Here is a 21892-nt window from a genome sequence, read left to right as displayed (position 1 = left end):
ACCACAGTTAAGATTTGAGAGTTTTACATCACACAGAGTTCAGTGGAAGTGAGGTGTTAAGTGGTTAATGTTCCTACATTTTAAAATTATTGTAATGGAGTAAAATGTACAATATTTGCCTGAGTTGTAGTGGAGTAGAAGTTTAATGGAAATACTCAAGGAAAGTAAATGTACCAGCAATCAACTGGGTAAAAATGTTTACGGAATTTCTTCTGCGGGATCAAATATGTCTAAATTGTTGTCATTATTATTATTATTACAATTATTATTATTATTATTATTATTATTATTATTATTATTATTATTAATAATAATAAACCCACGGGGCAAGTCCATCAAGTCTAACAAAATTAGATCAACCAGGACCATCGTCTGTATTCAGGGAGGCTCCTGAAAGCTTTCTAAGCAGCAAGCACTCTCTTCCAGCATTGTACTTCAATACTGGTTTTGCTTTGTTTTTAAGAACATTCTGCAGTGGAAAAAAAACAGAACCTGAGACCGGATACACCTTCTAAATCCATAAGGCATTTTTGTAAATGACCTCCTAAAACCTAAGAGTGTTCTGAAAAACTTGACAGAATTGTCAACATTTAAGATATTATTTCTCAGCCTCTAGCAGATGGAAAGATGAAAAACCTCTGTCTTTTACTGAAAATGGCTATTTTCCCTAATGTTCATTAAAATAATCTAAATTAATAAACAAGGAAAGACAGACGTAAATAATGTATGCTCTCGAATGTTTTATTATTTTATTTTATTTTCATTTCATGTGTCTATCTGGTAATTCTTTTTAAAACATTGGAAATGTTTGGAAATGTTAGAATCTTTGAAGTTTTTTCTTTACGGGTTTATGGCAATTTTGCTTATAATAACCTGCCTAGACTATAGACACCAGGTTAGACACAAGTGGTTATGCTTCACTATCCCATTATTAATCCATCATTAATCCAACAACAAAAATGGGGGTCGCTCGCGCACAATCTTTTCAAATTAGGGATCCGTGGCCAAATTATGTAGGTTAACAATTTGAAATAATATAATTAAAAAATATTCATATATTTTTTTAGGAGGTAGAGCGAACACAGTTCAATCCCGGGCTCCCCCAGAGTTAGTGTCGAAGTGTCCTTGAGCAAGACACTGAACCCCTAATTGCTCCTGATGATGAGCCCATGCCTTGCATGGTTTCCTCTGCCATCAGTGTATGAATGTGTGTGAATGTAATGCACAATCATTGTAAAGCACCTTTGATAAAGGCGCTATATAAATGCACCATTTACCATTATAAAATGAAATTAATAAATATAAATAAATAATACAATAGATATTAACATAAATAAATATTTGGGAACTTACTGTACTGCTGTAGACCTAGCCCTGGTTCAGAGCGTTAGTGGTTTCGCTATAACGCCCTGGAAGACCCCTCGCTCTGCGCATGTACAAGGAATTCCACTGCCCTGCCAGCGCTCAAGAGTAGTGAAAATAAACAAAACCATTTCGCTACTCACCGAAGCAAAGTCTGTTTTGTGTTGTTGAAAGTCTATTCTCCGCACTGGGAAGCCTCTCAGCACCCCACCTACTCTGTAAAATACACTTTTTGGGCAGAAAATAAAATATGTCAGCGAGACGGAAATAAATTGTATTTACTCCACAGTGCCCTCTACAGATCTGGAGGATTGGAACTTACCATTAACCAAAATCTGTAGAGGGCACTAAAATAATTCCGTCTCGCTGACATATTTTATTTTCTGCCCAAAAAGTGTATTTTACAGAGTAGGTGGGGTGCTGAGAGGCTTCCCAGTGCGGAGAATAGACTTTCAACAACACAAAACAGCCTTTGCTTCGGTGAGTAGCGAAATGGTTTTGTTTATTTTCACTACTCTTGAGCGCTGGCAGGGCAGTGGAATTCCTTGTACATGCGCAGAGCAAGGGGTCTTCCAGGGCGTTATAGCGAAGCCACTAACGCTCTGAACCAGGGCTACTGTAGACCTGTAACTTAGCAAAAAAAAACACACGCACACACACACACATACACACACACACACACACACACACACACACACACACACACACACACACACACGCGCGCGCGCGCGCGCAAGAACACAGACATGCATGGGCACACACGCAAACACACGTACACACGCGCGCGCGCTTTGCGTAACGACGTCACACTAACAACAACAATAACCCGGATGAACATAGTAAAGCAGATGACGCATGGGGTCGTAGCCAGCGTTGCCATGTCGGCTTATTGTAAGCGACGTTGGCCTTGTTTCTAACGTGTATTTGCTTATTTCCTAATGCTGTTTAAACCAATGATTCTCAAACATTTCCATGGCAAGGGACCCCCATATTCATGTATTTGTCCACAGACCCCCCCCCCCCCCATCTGAAAATATTGTGCCACGTTTTCAGGATAATAAAAAAAAGAAGATCTACAAGCTCTATTTTCAAATAACCGATGCATATAAAGGGCGAAAGGCTTCTTTTGGGCTTGTTTTCATAGACCCCGGTTGGCTTGTTTCTCTCTCAAAACACTGGCAACAGCCGGTCGTAGTGCGGGCTCTCGGCGGTGGTGACGTCATCGGGGGTTAGCTTTACTATTCCACTTTCAAAGATGGCGGAGTCCGAGGAGAAGGAGGTCGATGTGTTGGTGCAGAGGGTGGTCAAAGACATCACCAACGCCTTCAAGAAGAACCCCCACATGCAAGTATTTAGCATTATTATTATTACTGTCGCTGGCCGACAAGGAGTCGTTTGTTTTGTTGGCTAAGAGGAAGAGGAGTGTTTGCTTTGTGTCGGTGAGAACGCTGCCGTCGTAGCTCAGTGCAGCTCAGTGTTGTTGTGAACAGAGTGCAATGGAAGAGTATCAGCAGAACTGATATAGATAAACAGTTGGTGGAAGAAAAAATAAGTACTTAAGTAAAAGTATCAATGCTGCAAGTGAAAGTCCGGAATTCAAAAATGTACTTGAGTAAAAGTGCTAAAGTATTGGGATCGAAATGTACTTGAAGTAACAAAAGTAAAAGTACTCATTATGCAGAGCTGTCCCATTTCATGTTTTCAAATGTATACAAGACTTGTATACAAGTCCTATGAAAATATTAGATCTACAAGCTCACAATGCTGTAGATCTGCTATTTTCAAATGGCCGAAATGTTTATAGGGCTGAAGTGGTTAATGTATGTTTTGTAATAATGATCAAAATCTACAAGGTAACAACTACAGTTTTCAAATAATTGTAGTGGAGTAAAAGTACAATATTTGCCTCTTGAGATGTAGTGGAGTAGAAGTAAAAGTGCTGAAACTTGGAAATACTCCAGTAAAGTAAAAGAATATACCTCAAATTTTGCTTTGTCGGCAAATGACACCGTCCTATTGCAGCAGTGTTGTTGTGAAGGGAGTGGAATGGAAGAGTATCAGCAGAGCTAATAAAACGCAGTGGTGGAAGAACAAGTGCTCACATTTTGTACTTTAAAAGCAGTGGTTCTCAACCTGTGGGTCGGGACCCTCAGGGGCGTCCCCACATAATTTTGGGGGTGTTCCCAGATGACAGTGAAGTGACAATTTAAAAAGAAAAGAAAGATAATTAACAACTATGCTATAAAAACTGGTCAAACATTGGCCAAACTGTCAAATGATATAAGAAAGAGGCAAACATTTTGAGAATAGCAGATCTACAAGCTCACAACGCCTCGTGTTGTGAGCTTGTAGATCTGCTATTTTCACAATGTTTATCTGTGAATCGAGTCAAACCAAATTGAATGCCTCAACAGACTCCTGCATTCCAAGTGCTTTTCAGGGTTAGGGCCCAGTTCAAATTATGATTATTTTGGGGGGTCACAGCCGGAAAAGGTTGAACCACTGCTTTAAAGCAATGGTTCTAAAACTTTTACATTTAATGGTCTCCCCTTAACTCTTGACAGTGTACAAATGGAACCAAATGGACCCGTTGTACACTGTCAGAGTTACAGACTTGTAAGGGTCAATTTAGAACCCCCTAAAGCAGTGGTTTCCAAACTTTTTAGCTCGAGACCCAAAAGAGAAATTTGATGTTTCCTCATGACCCAAACTAGTGAAAATAGCCGATCTACAAGCTCACAACGTGTGGCGATGCAACACATTGTGAGCTTGTAGATTGGCTATTTTCACTACTTCTCAATTTTTCTTTTATGGAAATTCTTAAATTCTTTTGTTTTTAAATCCATCAAATTATTGTGAAAAGTGTCTTTTTTTTATTGCAGGGGAGGTAGAAACTCTTTTGAAAACTTGTTTTTTTTTTATGTAGGAAAAGAAAAGGGGATTTTTACTCGTGACCCATAAAAATTGGTCCGCGACCCAAAAATGAGAGTCCCCCCGAGAGTCCCTGGAATGCACTTTGAGAACCACTCCTCTAAAGTAAAAAACAAAGTAGCACACTAACACAATGCAGAAATAGTAATACTCTGTTGCAAGTAAAACTCATGTATTCAGAATGATTGCTTGAGTAAAAGCACAACAATATTGTTTAGACTGAATATGCCTACAGTGCCAAAGTTAAGAGTAGACTGCTCAAATGTTTACACATTTGTCAAACTTTGGCAAAATAATGTTGAAATAGCTGTTCTTTGTGTGTTCACAAAGAGCTTGCAGACATGCCGTTGTCGAATAAAATGTGGCTCGCTCAACTGGTTAATGTATGTTGTAATATTAATCTAAATCTACAGAGTCACCTGTAACTGACAGGATAAATCTGAATAATCAGAGGGTGGCCAACGCCTTCTAGAAGAATCCCAACATGCAAGGGAACAAACTAAGCGTCGCATTTTGCACGGCATCGCTATCTGACAAGTTATGTCAGATGGCTATCTGTCAGCTCGGGTTCGTTATGTCGGCAAGCGACGCTGTCATACAGTCTGCTGCAGGAGTGTAAACCAATGGGATGACTGTTGAGCATCAGCAAGATGAGCCACTTCTAAAACACTGATATTCACTGATTCATAAAGTTTCCTTCCAAATAGCAGGTCAGCAAGCTCACAACTATCATTCTCTGCCCTCGACGGGGCTGGCCCCGAAATGACTGCTGGACTGAACGTATGAAAACTTCCTTTGGGAACAGTCTGTGTTTGGGAAGCACAAAGGTATGGGGCACACAGTTGACAGGTGCGTTGCGATTGGTGTGGGGTAATTAATCACACCTGTCAATTTGTGTGCCCCATACATTTGTGCTTCCCAAAGGAAGCTTTCGTATTTTCAGTGCAGCAATCATTTCGGGCCCGTCGCTGACAGAGAATGATGTCCGTGTGCAGCTCGTTGAAAAGTGGAGATATTTGACTAAACACATGTTTTCTGCCAGAACTTTCAAATGGATTTGAAATTATAATTAGAGGACAATATCTGACTCCAAGTCTTAGCAATTCATTATTGGGTCAGTACACACGCAGTGCACAATCATTTTATGCAGCCGAGATCACTCTGCTAACCGGGCGGGGATAGGGCCGATCTATGGCTGTGTAGAAGAAAAGATTTATGTAAAAAAATAAAAATAATCTAAAGCCTAAATCCATACACGAAAGCAGTCATAGTTGTCTTTGCTTTAATCCCTGACTGACTCTTGTCTTTCCTTCCCTCCGTGCAGCGATGAGATCGGTCTCATCCCGTGCGTGGAGGCGCGGTACAACCGCAGCCCCATCGTGCTGGAGGAGAACAAGCTGGGCGTGGAGAGCTGGTGTGTGAAGTTCCTGCTCCCCTATGTCCACAACAAGCTGCTGCAGCACCGCCAACGCAAACACTGGCTGGACCCTGAAGGTACGCACCGATTCTCAACCTTGTTTAATTTCAAGGACCCCCACTTTGATATGAATTAGGCCATGGACCCCCCCCCCCCCCCCCCATTTGATACAATAGACCCGTTCGCTGAGCTCTGCCCCCTACATATCTCTGCTGTCGGGCAGAAACCAGCTATAATGTCCAAAATATACACTTATCAGGTAATGAAGAAAGAAAAAGACATGTTTTAGAACAACAATACTGACTCATCAAAGTTGGTATGGTGACTTTATACATTGTCAGATACTTGAATGTGTCCTTATATCATCATCACTTTACCCAAACACAGCTCAAGTGGAGTTGGGAGGTTTTTGACCATTAATGTGGAGATTGTTTTCCGTCTGACTTTGTCATTCTTATCAATGATGGAAAACAACTACTAACTCGGAGTTAGGTGGTTTGACCGACAGTTTGCGGATCCTATGGAGTTAGGAGGTTTAGTCAGAAGTGCTTTTCAATACTTTCCAAAGTTTCCATTGGTTCAATATTTGTAAAACCCACACACACACACAGACAGACATAAATGGTGTTCAATAGCACTGATTTTATAAAAAATGAAAAACATTTAGATGGCTGGTTTCTACCCGACAGCGACGGTATATAGTACTGTACAATAACGTGCATGTTAGGCTAGCTGCGGTGTGAAGTAACACCACACCAACTCGGGACTCCTGAAATGCTGCCCTCCAAGCCGTCACCGTCCTGTCTAGCATCAGGGTCTTGAGCTTTGCAGTGTTGTTAGCTCTGCTGTTGGGCTGCAGTGTGTGTGTGCACCGGTGCCCCTCTTTCCCCTCCTAGCTACGCCTCGTGTTGGCTTCCCACAGTGTCAGTTTACTCGCCACCAGTTCCGGTGCGCCTGACACAGTGCCCAGTCAGCCCTCATCCTTCTCTCTTTGACCTTGTCTGTGACCCGTGGGAGGACCGCTGTAGAAGTCCACGTTTTTTGATGTGGTCCACCCCATGTGACACCCAGTGCCACGTGTAGCATCGTTCTTGTGTGTGGACGCCATCCAGGGCCTTTTCCTGCTGTGCTGTGAGGGTCCGTGTCTAGGGCTGTCACGATTACAAATTTAAGTTGACGATTAATTGTCACTCCAAAGTTTGCGATTAACGATTTCATTGTGTGTTTGGCATTGAACATATGAATACAAATTGTATTTATATTTGCCTTTTAGGCTTCGTAATCAAAAATTGCACAGGGCAGATTTGACAAATAATATGCAAAGAAATTATTGACATATTTAATATTTTTATACGTGTGTAAAAATAGCAGAAATAGCTGTTCTACAAGCTTACAACGCGTCACAAAGTGACGCGTTGTACGCTATTAGAGCTGCTGTTTCTGCTTTTCTTATGTTTGAAAATGTATGAACATTTTTCAACATGGAAATAATTGCGATTATCTCAAATAATTGCGATTAGACGATTATGTAATAATTGTGACAGGCCTATCCATATCTCGGCCCCATACAGCAGCACTGACTCCACTGTAGCAGCCGTTTTCTTGAGGTTATCTCCCAACATGTCATATTTCCACACACTCCTCGTCCCATGCAGGGCATTCCAGGCCAGTGGCTAAGCTAACGTCTGGTGGACACCACCAGAATGTGATTGTTGTGTTTGTGTGTGTGTCTTCCACCAGAGCTGTGGATAATCAATTGAAAATGTTGTTTTGTGTGTGTTTTGTGTGTACACACAGCTCTGGTGGACATCACCTGCACACTACTGCTGCTCAACCCAGACTTCACCACCGCATGGAATGTCAGGTATGACCCAGCCCCAGGTCCCTGACCAGGGCTGTCAGGATTTTTGTATACAAATGATTGCAATTAATCGTGTAATTGGCCTTGAACATTGTTTCATATAAATACAAAACACTATTTGTTTTTGTTGCACAGTGCAAATATGACAGATATTTTTGCCCGACAGCAAAAATATCGTTGCTGTCGGGCAGAAACCAGCTAACTCCATTTTTCCGCTTTAGCTTTTTTTTCCCATAAATCAGTGCTATTGAACACCCTTTACGTCTGTGTGTTGATTAAAAAATATTGAACCAATGAAAAGTATTAAAAAGCGCTTCTGACAAAAGTAGCTAACTCCATTGGATCCTCAAACTTTTTGCTAAACCAGCTAAGTCCACCAGAGGGGGGTGGAGTTAGCTGGTTTTGCTGACTCCAGGCTCCACCCCCGTTTGACCTCCAACCTCATTGTGAGCTTTGAGGTCCATTTAGCTGTTCTTATTAATGATGAACAAAACCTCCTAACTCCACTTTATGTTTTGGAGTTTTGGAGCTGGTTTCTGCCCGACAGCAGAGACATACAAAGAAATTATTGACAATATCGGTACCAATAATCAAAAGATGTAATGTACTAAGGCCAAAACAAGACAAACATAATATTTTAATAATTTTATACTTTCAAAGATATTAAAAAAACTAAATGGCAGAAATAGCCGATTTATAGTCTCACAGCGTGTCGTATCGCTTTTGAAGTCATGTTGTCTAGTTTTGCTGTCTGGTCAAATACCGACGACTAATGATGACTTTTCTCCACAGCCCTGGCCAGACAGGCCGGGGCTGGGTGCCCTAAACCGTGACGACATTGTGTTGCAGGAAGGAGCTGGTGCAGTGCGGTACGCTGAACCCAGAGAAGGACCTCTACCTGGGGAAACTGGCCCTCACCAAGTTCCCCAAGAGTCCGGAGACATGGATCCACCGGTGGGTCTTCATAGCATCACTTGTTACACTGCTGCCCTTTTCCAAATGAATGTTAAAGCTCTTTTGTAGAAAAGGGGGTTCTCACTCCCTCTAGTCCAAAAACTAGTCAGTTGTTCTTAGGGTTGTCACGCTGTTGACGATTAATTGTCACTCAAATAATTGCGATTAACGATTTAATTGTGTGTTTGGCATTGAACATTGGATCATATGAATACATGTTTTATTTCTGTTTGTCATTTAGGCTTTGTAATACTTTTTTTTTTTAAATCCACAGGGCAGATATGACAAATAACTTAAATATACAAAAAAATTATTGACATATTTCATAATTTTATACATATAATATCATATAATAAAAAGCAGAAATAGCTGTCAAAATGACATGTTGTAAGCTTGTAGATCTGCTATTTCTGCTTTTTTGTAATCTTCGGAAATGTGTGAAAAATGTTCAATATGGAAACGATTATGACGATTATGCAAAAATAATTGCAATGATCTCAAATAATTGCGATTAGATGATTATGTAATAATTGTGACAGGCCTAGTTGTTTTGCATACTGCTGGATTTATTGTGCAACTCTTGCTGGCACTCAAAACCCAGCAGCATGCAGAACAACTGACTCGTTTTTGGACTGGAGGTGATATTGGAACTCACTGGCTGCTCTACATAACATAAGGGAATGAGATCACTGGTGCCCATGAACACAGCGACGCACAAACTTGATCTCCCTCGTCACGCTGTCAAACGACGGAAGTGTAACCACTTAATGTGTCTACCTGATACCAAACCATATATAGCGTTCCGGCATAAATGAAACAATTGGCACTTCAGGTACAATGTTAACTCAAAACAACCAAGTTCAATTGGGCAAATAAATCAGAAATAAAGACACTAAAAAGAAACTAAAATTAAGAAATATAAGAAACAAAATAATTATGATTGACAGCCAAAGGGGTTTCTGTCCAAATCTTGATTTTTTTTTTTACTCTCAGGGGTGTCTTGTCTTATTTTAGTCTTGGGTGGCTTTCAAAGGGTTCCCTTTTTTAACAGTCCGATTTATAGTTAGGCTGTTTGAAAATGAGCTTGTAGATGTGCTACTTTTTTTAACAATTTTGAACATATATACGCCTATAATGACATGCCCCGACTATGGATGCTAGGGGGAAGCATGTGTCAACAACAACAAATGTCTTCAGTTTATATTTGGAATGATCTGAGATTAGTCATGTACTCGATATGGCGCTTGACAGCCGCCTCACATGTTGCTGTGTGAGCATGTGTGTGGTTGGGGGTGGTGGGTGCATGTGAGTGCATGGCATGATTTGTATTCTGTAGTGCATTTTCTTTTTACTGCTGTCATTTTCGATTCTATTCTCTATGTAGGCCTGTCACAATTATTACATAATCGTCTAATCGCAATTATTTGAGATAATCGTAATTATTTTTGCATAATCCTCATAATCGTTTCCTTGTTGAAAGATTTTCACACATTTTCAAATTTTAAAAAATAGCAAAAATAGCTGATGTGCAAGCTTACAACACGTCACTTTGTAAGCTTGTAGATAAACTCTTTCTGCTATTTTTACATGAATTAAAATGATTAAATATGTTAATAATGTCTTTCTATATTTCAGTTATTCGTCATATCTGCCCTGTGCATTTTTTGATTACGACGCCTAAAAGGCTTCATATGTTCCAATGTTCAATGCCAAACAAACAATTAAATCGTTAATCGCAATTATTTGAGTGACAATTAATCGTCAACTTAAATTTGTAATCGTGGCCCTAGTTCTATGCTAATTTGTTTTATATGTGCTCAAAATAAAGATGATGAGGATTTATCATTACTATTGATTGTGTGCTACTGCTATTGCATACACTGGGTGCAGCAGCAGATAAAGAAACAAAGATTATTATCATTGTGTGTGTGTGTTTGCAGACGCTGGGTGCTGCAGCAGGTACTGCGTGAGTGCCGCGCCCAGGGCGGTCAGAGGAAGGAGCGAGGCGACGAGCCGCCGCAGTGTGAAGCCTCGGCGGCCGCGGCTGCGGAGCGGAGCCAGCAGCTCGGCAAGCGGCTGGCCCGCACCCTGCGCCAGGAGATGAGGGTGTGCGCCGACGCTGCCGACCGCTACCCCTCCAACTACAACGCCTGGTCCCACCGCATATGGGTGCTCCAGAACATGGCCAAGGACAACATGAAGGTACAGTAGGAGGGAGTGGAGTAAGGGGTGGTTCTGTAAAGAAGGGAAGGACGTCTTTTATGAAGGTTCTGTCATGTTGCAAAATTCGAGACCCATCTACACACCTGTACGTACATTGACATTTGCATAAAATATTCATAGTTACGCTTGTAAATTAACATTTGAAGTCACTGAGAACAAGCAATTCTTGTTTTGCAACTGTCAATCTGTATGAATAGGTTTCTTTCTGTGACTTCACTTTTGTTTTTGGTGTGACTTCAAATGCAGATTATGTGTTAATTTTCATTTCAATTTCAGTGATTGAGTGCTCAAATCAAATCTACAAGCTTGATTTTGCAACATATCTACCATCATATATTGTATATGCTAGACGTCCTTTCCTTCTTTACATAACCCTTTTAGGAGTTAGGATAGACGGGACCCGAGACGCAGGCAGAGAGGCACACATGAACGCAAAAGAAACACAGAGGGGCTTAGGTACTAGTTTCAAGTACATTTCTCAGTAGCGTGGTGATGGCGTCGCTATTTTCTGAATAGCATAGCTCTTCAGCAGTGAAGCTCTTTTATTGAACAAGAGGGGGAGAGAGAGGGAGACATGCATTGACTTATTTGATGGAATGCACTGACTTCTGGTAAAAGAATGTCACAATTGATGAGATGACAGCCATCCTTTGTCATCCTACCCAGCATTGTAAGCTTGTAGATATGCTATTTTTGAACAATTTTGACACATTTTTGTAAAACATTTGAGAATGAGTACTTTTTCTTTTTGTACTTTAAACATATTTTGATGCCAAGTTGCCAACACTTTTGCACTTTTACTTTTTTAATACAGGACTTATACATTGTGGTACTGTAGAAACTTTAGAGAAGGTTGGTGTTTCCAGAGCAGAGGTTGTGAGTGTGAAGGTTTGTGGTTTGAGGAGTTCCTTAAAGTAGGAGGGAACGTTCCCATGGATGCATTGATGTGTTAACACATTAACTGCCAAGACCGTAGTCCTACGGGCCGCTAAATCCAACTGTTAAGCGCCGAGACCGTAGCCCTACGGGCTGCGGTCTTTTCGCGCATGCGCGGTCCGGGTGCACTTTCGGAATTTTTTTGATCCACTTCCGTTTCCGGTTTGATGACAGGAAATAGAATTATTTGGGATCCGGTTTTCACGATCACGCCCGCTCCCATTCTACAGACGAAACTGAAACTCAATTCTCTTCCTGTAGTTTTTTCTCCTCGCATTTCACTGTTTAACGTAATCCGCTCTAACTACAGTCATGGAAGTCCGTTTGACATGCGGTCTTCACTGGGAGATACAGGGAGATCTCGCGGATGTAAAAAGACCGTTCACGGCTCAATCTTAAGGATTTTAACAAGATCTATGGCGACATGAAAAAAACAAAAAAACAACAAAAACACCTTGGCACTGGTGAGTACATTATGAGATTAGCCCTTGGCAGTGGATGTGTTAATAGGGAGATCTTGTATTCTGTCTGGGAGGAGATGGGAAGCCAGTGCGGTCAGTGAGAGGAGGATAAGGATAAGGATGGGATGGGTGTGATGTGCTCGCATTTGTGCACTCTCATCAGGATCCTAGCAGCTTTGTTCTGGATGTACTCAAGCCTTTGAAGGCTCTTGCTAGGGATCCCAATGAGAAGTGCATCGCAGTAATCCAGCCTGGAGGAGACAAAGGTGTGGACAAAGTACTCAAGCCCAGTACTTTGTGAGCTTCTAGATCTGCTATGTTCACTATAGTTGAAATAAGTCTTAAGTGGTCATTTCATTATGTACTTTTGCCAAAAGTACAATATTTGTCTTTTAACTGTTAGTGGAGTGAAAGTCATTAGATTCCCAAAATACAGATCATACATGGGCAACTAGTGGCCCGGGGCCACATGCGGCCCCCACCTTCACTTAATGCGGCCCGCAGGTTAATATGGGAATACTGATATATTATTGATTTCAGCTGTTAAAAACATAAACATGACCCGCTTTAATTACTTTAGTCTATATTAGTAGCTTAATGACCAGTATTAAAATTATATTGTCTTTTTTATGTCCAATGTATTTGTATTTAAGTTCATAAAGATAACGTAAGTATAACTAAATACGGATACTAACTAGGCTATTTTTGCTACTTTTGTGTGACATAGAATGGCCCGACAGTATATGCAATGTGGCCCTCTGGAGTGAGTGTGGAAATATAGTGGCCCTCTCCATCATCAAAGTTGCCCACCCCTGCCCTAGGTTCTCCAGGAGGAGCTGTCCTCCATGCGCATGTGGGTGTCCATGCACGTGTCGGACCACAGCGGCTTCCACTACCGCCAGTTTCTGCTCAAGACGCTGGTGTGCCAGGCCGCCAGTGCCACGGCGCCCCCTCCTCCTGGCAGCGGTCCGCAGCACCAGGCTCATCTCCAAGCGAACGGCGAGGCGTCGGAAGAGGCCGAAGCCTTCAGCGAGGAGGAGGAGGAGGAGGAGGAGGAGGAAGAACAACCAGGTCTAACCTCTGTCCATCAGCTGTTCCACCAGGAGCTGGAGCTGTGCACGGACCTGATCCAGTCTTACCCAGGTCACGAGACGCTCTGGTGTCACAGGTGATTTCTCTCAGGCTTGGCTCTTAACCCATTAAAACCTGTGGCCGATTCTACAAATGGATAGATAGAAAACTTTATTGGCAGTTTTTTAAAAGAAATCACCAATGTCATTATTTAGGAAAAAAGCCAAAGCTTGTGTCCATTGTGGTCGGCCTTGAGAACAACACGCAACAAACTGTACCAACAACCATGAAACAAGGAAAAATAAATCCTTATTTATAAAGTTGGGAGCAATACATATCGTTGCTGTCGGGATGAAACCAGCTAACTCGACGCTTTAGCATTTTTTTCCATAAATCAGTGCTATTGAACACTCAGGTCCATTCAGGTGTTCTTATCAATGATGAACAAAACCTCCTAACTCCACTTTTTGTTTCCTGAAAAATGATGACATTTTGGAGCAGAGATATTGGACAAGAGGTACCCTAAGAGAAGAATCCAATGCAGAGTGGGCTATCTGGGGTAGGGATTCAACTATGACCAGTTAGTGTTAAGATGGAGCCATGATTTGAGGTCATTCTCAAATCTTGCAAGAGAATTTAGGGATTTTTGGGCTGAAGGGAGGGCAAACGTTTTCGATATTTTTCAAAAACATTAGAAAAAACAGATGTACAAGCTCACAGCGTGGCACGAAGTGACGCTGTGAGCTTGTTGATCTGCTATTTTTGAATAGCCAACGCTAAAATCTAAAATGACACGGATGCTTTCCCGGTTTTAATGGTTTCTGTTGTTCAACGATTCCTTGTGGTAGGCGACATAATATTAGGCAGTATAATATATCACCTACCACGAGAAATGGCAGATCAACTTAATAATGATATGCTCACTCTCTGTTGTTTTTAAACCACTTATTAAAACCTGACGGATGGCTGCGCACATGTGCGTCATAAGCCCCGAGGATGGAGAAGTGGTAATGCGTTCAGTGTTGCGCTGCATAAATAGCGAGGAAATGTGTTTGTGCTCTGCGTTGAGACAGCTGCGTTGGTCGGAAGATGGCAAGAACAAATGTGCTCGGCTGCACTTGGGAGGTTCTGAGGATGTTATTTGAAACCGAGCTGTAGTGTATCTGTGAAATACGTTACATGGCCAGGGTTGCCAGATCTGCTCATAATAATTTCCTCGCAAGATTTTATTTGAAAATAGCCGATCTACAAGCTCACAACGCCGCGTTGTGAGCTTGTAGATCTGCAATTTTCAAATAGCTGATGTACATGTTAAAGTACTCATGTGGCCCATAGTTGCTTCTTTTGGGCTGGTTTTCCTAGACCTGGTTGCTTGTCTCTCTCACAGAGTCTGGCAACACTGTACATGGCTCGGCACGCTTATTTCTTGTAGCCGAAAAGAGCCAAATGACATGAGTAATTTATGACATCACAGTACTGTGACGTTGGGCATTTATAGTACATATTTGGGCATAATTTTAACCAAAGCTTCTCCTTGATTTCCAGTGTAAAATGTATGTTTTACTCTGGAAAGATTACAGTATAAAACAGTTCAAAAGGTTGCCTGTGACCTTCAGTGTATCATAATACACCACTGTGTGTATAATAATTAAGTTAATTTCCACTGTGCAATTAAAGTTTAACGTGAAAATAAATCGGTCCAGCGGTTTACAGAATTAGCTCCGGACTCACAGACAGATGTATAGGGCGGAGCCATGCCGCAAAACAGACAGACAAGACGGACAACTTCAACTTCATGATAATACAGTAGATTTTCATAATTACAATTTCAGTTCTGATGTTGGTCACTTATATGTCCACCAGAGGGTACTGAAAACATGGCTCAACTCTTTGTCTTGTCACTTCTGCCTCCTCCACTGAGTGGACTACTTCTCTGGTCTGGCATTGTGTTTTGAACCTTTTTTATTTATTTGTTTTACTTCATTTACCCAGCAAAGTAGCTATTAAGCTAGGGTGCTTATTTTCAGCAACATCCTGCACGCGCACACATTAAAACTGATCTGTACAACCACAGCCTTATACTGTTGGCCATTGTGCCTTGCTCAAGGGCACTTCAGCTGTGTTTTTGGGGGAGGGGTGAGTGGTGGCCATTCTTTTCCCCACCCAGATTTTACCTGCCAATCCGGGGAAATCGAACCGTGAACCTTCCCGGCAACAAGCGCGCGCCGCTCCTCTAACCTCCGCTGCACACCGCTAGTCAGGCTACCTTTAATCACCGCTTCACTTGCAAAGTACATGACTCTGGATATTGTCGGGTGGAAACCTTGTATGACTAAAACCGTACATTTTCTGGAAATAACCAATGTTCCAATGTAGTCACAATCTCTTGTTAATACTGTTCATTGGTTCAATGTTTATAAAATCAACTGATAGACGTAACCACTTTCATCCTGATGTCCCTATTTGGTGCAGGTAATGGGCATGTTATAGGTTAACCTTTTCTGCCAATTCCACAGATCTACTATGTTGGCTACTTTTGCTCGACACCATTATACGACCAATTGTAAATAAAATGGTGCATTAATTTATGAAAATAACAACGACAAATATAATGAGTTTCTGCCCGACAGCGATGATAACATGCTTCTCTGACCAATTCCAGGCGCTATGTCTTCTACCTGTGGCACCACTGGAGGAGGGATCAGCAGCACCACGGCACCGTGAACGGAGCCCACCGTACCCACACAGAGCCCGGTGAGAGCCCCCCCGCCGCTCACACAGACCAGCTAGACAACAGCAGCAACAGCAGCAGCACGGCAGGAGGCAGCGGCTGCGGGACAGCGGCGACGGCGGCGGACACCACCACCACCACCAATAGACTGCCACAGGCTAGCGAAGCTATGGACGTGGACGGAGGAGGTCCCGGGGGGCCCACGACCAGCCTGCCGGACCCTCGCGACACCAAGCGGCTAAAGAGAGAGCCCCCCCCCGGCCCCCCCCGCCCTGTCGTTTGAGCACAGCTTTGTCCGTGGCGTCCTGGACGCCGGGTGCCACGGCCCGGACCAGAGACGCTTCGCTCTGGCCTACAAGAAGTGGCTGGATGCGGTCATCATCGGCCAGTAGCCCCCCCCCCCCCCCTCCCCCCAAGAGGAACATATTTTAGCCCCCTGCACTCTCTCTCTCTCTCTCTCTCTCCCACCTCCTTGTTCTGTGGAGTCTGCCTTTTAGGCACAGACCTAGGATCAGCCTCTGCTTCCCTTTAGCGCTATAACCTCTACCGATAGGGTCTGAAATGAAGTGTTAAAGCCTAATTCATGCTCTGGCGCACAACGGTGTCTCGGGCCCCCCGAAAATAGCCGACCTACAAGCTCCCAATGCGGTGTTGTCCGCGCCGCTTTGTGAGCTTGTGGGTCGGCTATTTTTGGCGTGACAGCGCCGCCGTCGGCGCCGACGACGTATGATTTGGGCTTTAATCCATTAAGACCGGGAACGCATCTGTCATTTTAGGATTTATTTGGCAATTCTTTTTTTTTTTTTTGAAAATGTGTGCACATTTTGTTTGAATATTTATATATTTGTAACTCAAATCTTTGCTTCTGGGGATTCTACAAATGTCTTCTAATTCCTAAACCTTATGCGTGCTGTGTCAAGGACCCCCAAAATTGTGTATTTGGCCGCAGACCCCCATCTCAAAATATTCTGTTCCAGGGACCCCACAGAAGCAAAGATTTGAGTTAAAATGTCTTACTTAAAACAAATACATATTCAAAGATTTTCACACATTTTCAAAAATAGCCAAAAGAAATGCACAATGACACATGCGTTCCTAGGTCGAATGGATTAAGCCTGATTTGAGCAGGACTCACACATGCTGCTTCAGCCGACACAAGTTGGAAACGCAAGGCAGACCTGTGTGTAGTTCGTTCGACTTACGTTGGCGTGTTGGCTCGCTGAAATAAAACTTCAAGCCAAATGGCTGCCAATAGGGGTCAATGCAGAACGGTGCTTCTATGCTATTGGTCGGTTCTCTCCCATGTAGCTGAAGTGAACGGCGAGGGTGACGCGAACGCCGCGTCTGAAGCTCACGTGTGACTCCCGCCTCATGCTTAGTTGTGCAGCGGTGTCTCGCGTGCAGAAAATAAGCCTACGAGCTAACAACTTAACTCGGGGTCTTTAACAGGGGGTCCGGGACCTCTAAGGGGTCCTCAGAGCTACTACAGTCAGGGGGACCGCCAAATCTTTGTGTGATAGGGACTTTATTTTGTTATTTCTACATTAACCACTTGAACCCTCACATCCCTATTCTGGGGGGAACATTAGCCGAAAATAGCAGATCTACAAGAGATCGTCTATTTTCGGCGAAGAGGTTTGGTGTGCAGGGAAAAAAGAACAGACGAAGTACCTACCTAGTAAAATACACATGCATCCAATATGTAGTGGTGGGGTCTGCTTAATCTCTCTCTCAGCTAAGGGGTCCTTGGCCTGAAAAACGTTGAAGACTTAGCTTGAAGACGGCCTGTTTTCTGCACGCGACACCAGCACGCAACTAGGTATGAATTAAGCATGAGTGAAAAAAGGTATTTTGGGGGGCAGGGCAACTTGGTTTCTTCTCTGTCCTCTATGTCTATGGTGACTGAAAAAAGGATGAGGGGGGATTCTCTCCTGATAGGTCAAGGCAGTTGTGGTGCGCACACCCAGGTTTGTTCCTGAAAACATCTCTCACTTGTTGGCAGAGCGTGATCTTGAGCCAATCAAAAAAAACCTTCAGAATGGAAAGCTGCATTACGTCTCTGTGGAACTGGTTTAGTAGTAGATTCTGCCTTATTTCAGCTGTCACAATACCTCAGGTCGCATATGGGAAAGGATTACTGTCCACATATAGCAATTTAACAAATGATTTTGTGTCACTGGCTCGGCATTCAGCTCCACCTACGCACTTCACAGTCGCCCCCAACTCCATTCAGCAAGAACGTTAAATGACGCAGACAATCGTTCACAGGTCAAATGTTTATTTGTAATTAGCGTTTGCTAGTGCTTTGTTAGCAGAGAGGGCAAAAGCGGAATTTAACACTAGATAGTTGGTCCTGTCTTTATAAACATTTACAGCATTTATATTTAATGCAGAGAAACTGTTTGGGTTGTTTCATCCTCTAAAGTTTATTTTTTAACAAATATCAAATGTTGCTTGTGCTACACAATTCTGTCATGTTTTACTTACACTAGACTTCTGTGTGTAAAGGTTTCAGCATACTTGTTTGTGGATAAAGAGGTCAATAAGAACAAGAGGACGTAAAAGGAACAAACGCATTGCCGTAGTGAAGTTTAGGCAGTTCTTGCAACCTCCAAGAGGCACCAGTGCAAACATGGTGATGCGCTTGTGATCTATATATAGTTTTATTTGTGCAACGCACCACAGAAAGCTAGCTTTGAAGAAAAGTTGTCTAGGACAGTGATTCTCAACCCGTGGGCTGGGGTGGGATATTATTGCGAGTAAGCCCCCCAAATAACTAGCAGAAAATACTTTAATAAATAACATTAATACTAAAACAATCACTATTTGTTATCTTTAAATCCATTGATCCAAGCCGTAACACAATCGATTGATTGATTGATCAATAATATAAATATGCTCTGAAAATGCATGCGACCCACCCATCTGTCCACCTGGGTGGGCCGTGAACTCCTTGCACATTTTCAAGTGGGCCCTAATCCACAAAAGGTTGAGAACCGCTGGTCTAGGAGAAAAAGTTAAACTGCATTTTAAGTATGCTGCCAGCTTTAGAACCAAAATTGCAACGTCTGTTAACTCTTGCATTCATTTGACATCAAATAAGTTACAATTCACTTCACCTGCACTTAGAATGACAAATATTCAAGCACAATGTGGGTTCTGCTTTTCTTTGAGTTCTTTTTTTTAGTTTTGTTTTTTGGATTAGTCGCATTTCCATTCTGAAGGGGGCCAGCACTTATTTATGTTTAAATTCTCTCACACATCTTTCCCATCTCTGATTTTCTAGCAATTAGGGTTTGTTGTCCGTTTCACTGTATTTTTTTTTTTTTTTCATTTTTATTTAGCTTCACCCTTGGGTATAGACAGTTAACATGTAATTCATTGTACCTGACAAGTTAGTGTGTAGCAAAAAACAAACAAAGTATCAAAGCTAGCGTAACGAAATAGCTTGCAAATGGCACAAGGCAGCAGTGTTTCCCAAATAACGGGTCAGGACCCATGTTTGGTGTGCGGACCCATTTTTATGGGTCGTAAATATATTACCATTTCAATAGATTAAATAATCCAAACTTTTCAGGAAACTAATCATTTTTCAAAGGAATTTCAGAAATTTCCAAAACTCAAAGAAAGTTTCACAAATAATCATTTCATGAGAAAGCTCAAGAAATAAAGCTTAAGTGGTTAATTCATAATGTATTTTTTGTAAGCGTGGGTCCTAGGAAGACATCAAATGTATCTTTTGGGTGTCGAGCTGAAAGAAGTCTGGGAAACACTGTTAGACGGCTTGTGATCACTAACTGAAAGGTTAGGCCATGGCTGTGTTCATGTCGAAACATCCTGCCAACACAAAGCTCTAAAAACGCCTAACCACATGAACTGTCTTTTATCAACGTGTGCGGTACTTATATGCTTGAATGATAGAGCACTTAGGGAAATAAGTTCCTGCTACAACCATTGGTGCTACATGCTACTGTAACCAGACATGGTGTGCAGTTAGCAACAGGTCAAAAACATTAACCACACTTTTTTTTTGGGACTATTTTAGGATAATAGTCAAAGTTGTTACTTTGGTTATAGGTTGGTCAACCCTAATATTCCAACTATTGTCCTCTTTAAAACTGTATGTTCTGCTGTCACCGACCTTAGCCGACGACGACAGCCCTGGCTGCCTTCTCTGTCAACATTGCTTTGTTTAAAAAAAAAATAGACTTTTGCAATTAAAAACTACTCTTGAGTGGATATTTCTTCAATGTTCAGGAGGAGTAACTCGTAGCTTTCCTACTTTGGAACATGTTGACGTACGGTAATGTCAGCGGCTGCACAGCTGATCCTGTACAAACAAACACAATGAAAGCTGTTTGTTTTCCACTGCATTCTACTCTAGCTAGTAGGGCTGCAACACTATCCAACTAATCAATTTAATCAATTATTTAACAAAATAAGCGATAACCAAGTATTTAATTATATAATCATTTAATAATCAATCCTTATTTTGGGCATGTCATTATTGTTGGGTTTTTTTCTACTGTCACAAAATGTCAAATAGTGCAAATAGCCACCTACAAGCTCTGTGAGCTTGTAGGTGGCTATTTTCACCGTTTTTGCACGACACAAAAACAAGGTATGAAATAATGCAACTTAAGTGGGTGAACAATTTGTCGATATACAATTAAAACAAATATAAAAACCTGCGTTATTAATCGAAAAAGTGACCAATAGAATAATCACTAAGAAAATAATCATTAGTTGCAGCCCTCTCAGCTCAACACACAAGCACTAAGAGAATGTCTTGCATTTTCAGTCACATTTTACTAGGGCTGGGCAATATCGATATTATCAGCATTGTGATATGAGACTAGATACCGTCTGGGATTTTCAATATCGTGATATGGTATTTTCCTGGTTTAAATAACCTTATTTTATACTTTTTTTTTTTTAAATGGCGTAAATAGACGATCTAGGTCTAGGAGATCATAATGTGTTGACACGCGATATGTTGTGAACGTGTAGATCGTCTATTCACATGATTTTTGAAAATGTTTGAGGAAATGCGATATTGAGGTATTTAGTCAAAATTATTGTGATTTTGATTTTGTCCGTATGGCCCAACCCTACTTTTTACTTAACCTAGAGGTAACTACCCACTCACCCCCACCCCCCCATGTCACCTTATGTCTTTATGGTATTAAGGTAAAGGAATGGCAATAAAGCCCAAACCATTGTGGTTTATCTCTTTCCATCTGAGCCTGATATTTATTTATTCTTTTAAATGCTCAAGTGATGTAAATGGAGTATTGAAAGTAGAGTGAGTGATATGGTATTAATATGGACATTAGACATAATATGCAATTCCTTCGAGACCAACCATCAGCCAGTGAACTGTGGACTGATGATGTTATTAGTTTCAGGTGTGTGAATCTGCAGCTGATAAGTATGTGTTATGAAAGTGAATCTCAGTGATTTTGTTAAGCCAGCCTATAGCTTAAAGGGATAGTTCACCCCAAAAAAACTTTTTTTCTATCGATTAGTCAACCTTAGAGACTTGACTTTATGGATATTTTTTTTTGTATTTGTCGCATTCCTAAGCCAATAATTTGATGACCAGCGGACCGGTAGGCAGCGGTTCTGGTAGGAGACCCAAAGGAGACTCTGTGTCTCCTACCGGAACCACTGCCGGTCATGAAATTATTGGCTTAGGAATCCAACAAAAACAAAAGAATATCCATGAATTCAAGTCTCCATGGGGTGACAAATCGATAGCAAAAAAGTCATTTTAGGGGTGAACTATCTCTTTAACTACTGTACATCTCCAAGCTTGTGGGCAGCTAAAGCTCAAGTCCGATTATAACTTTTCAGAATAATGTAGCATTCAAGTAGTGTTGCAGCTTGATAAAAGCTATCACTATACATTTTCAGTAGCACAACATGAGTTTTTGAGTGCAGCA

The 21892-nt window shown here is 41.7% G+C and overlaps 1 protein-coding gene across 1 annotated transcript; it reads left to right on the top strand.

The window, feature by feature from the left end:
- The first annotated feature begins 2603 nt into the window (after window positions 1–2603).
- ptar1 (protein prenyltransferase alpha subunit repeat containing 1) lies at window positions 2604–20201 on the top strand. Its single transcript, XM_080433340.1, is given in 8 exon segments — window positions 2604–2706; window positions 5618–5787; window positions 7508–7574; window positions 8421–8525; window positions 10466–10727; window positions 12967–13313; window positions 15879–16202; window positions 16204–20201. Coding segments are annotated over 8 exon segments (1500 nt in total). The 5' UTR covers window positions 2604–2617; the 3' UTR covers window positions 16340–20201.
- Window positions 20202–21892: the final 1691 nt, after the last annotated feature.

This window comes from Gymnoscopelus braueri (assembly GCF_963280865.1).
Source record: "Gymnoscopelus braueri genome assembly, chromosome: 7".
Classification (NCBI taxonomy): Eukaryota; Metazoa; Chordata; class Actinopteri; order Myctophiformes; family Myctophidae; genus Gymnoscopelus; species Gymnoscopelus braueri.
The sequence above is the reverse complement of the archived record's forward strand: the minus strand, read 5'-3'. Positions and strand labels throughout refer to the sequence as shown.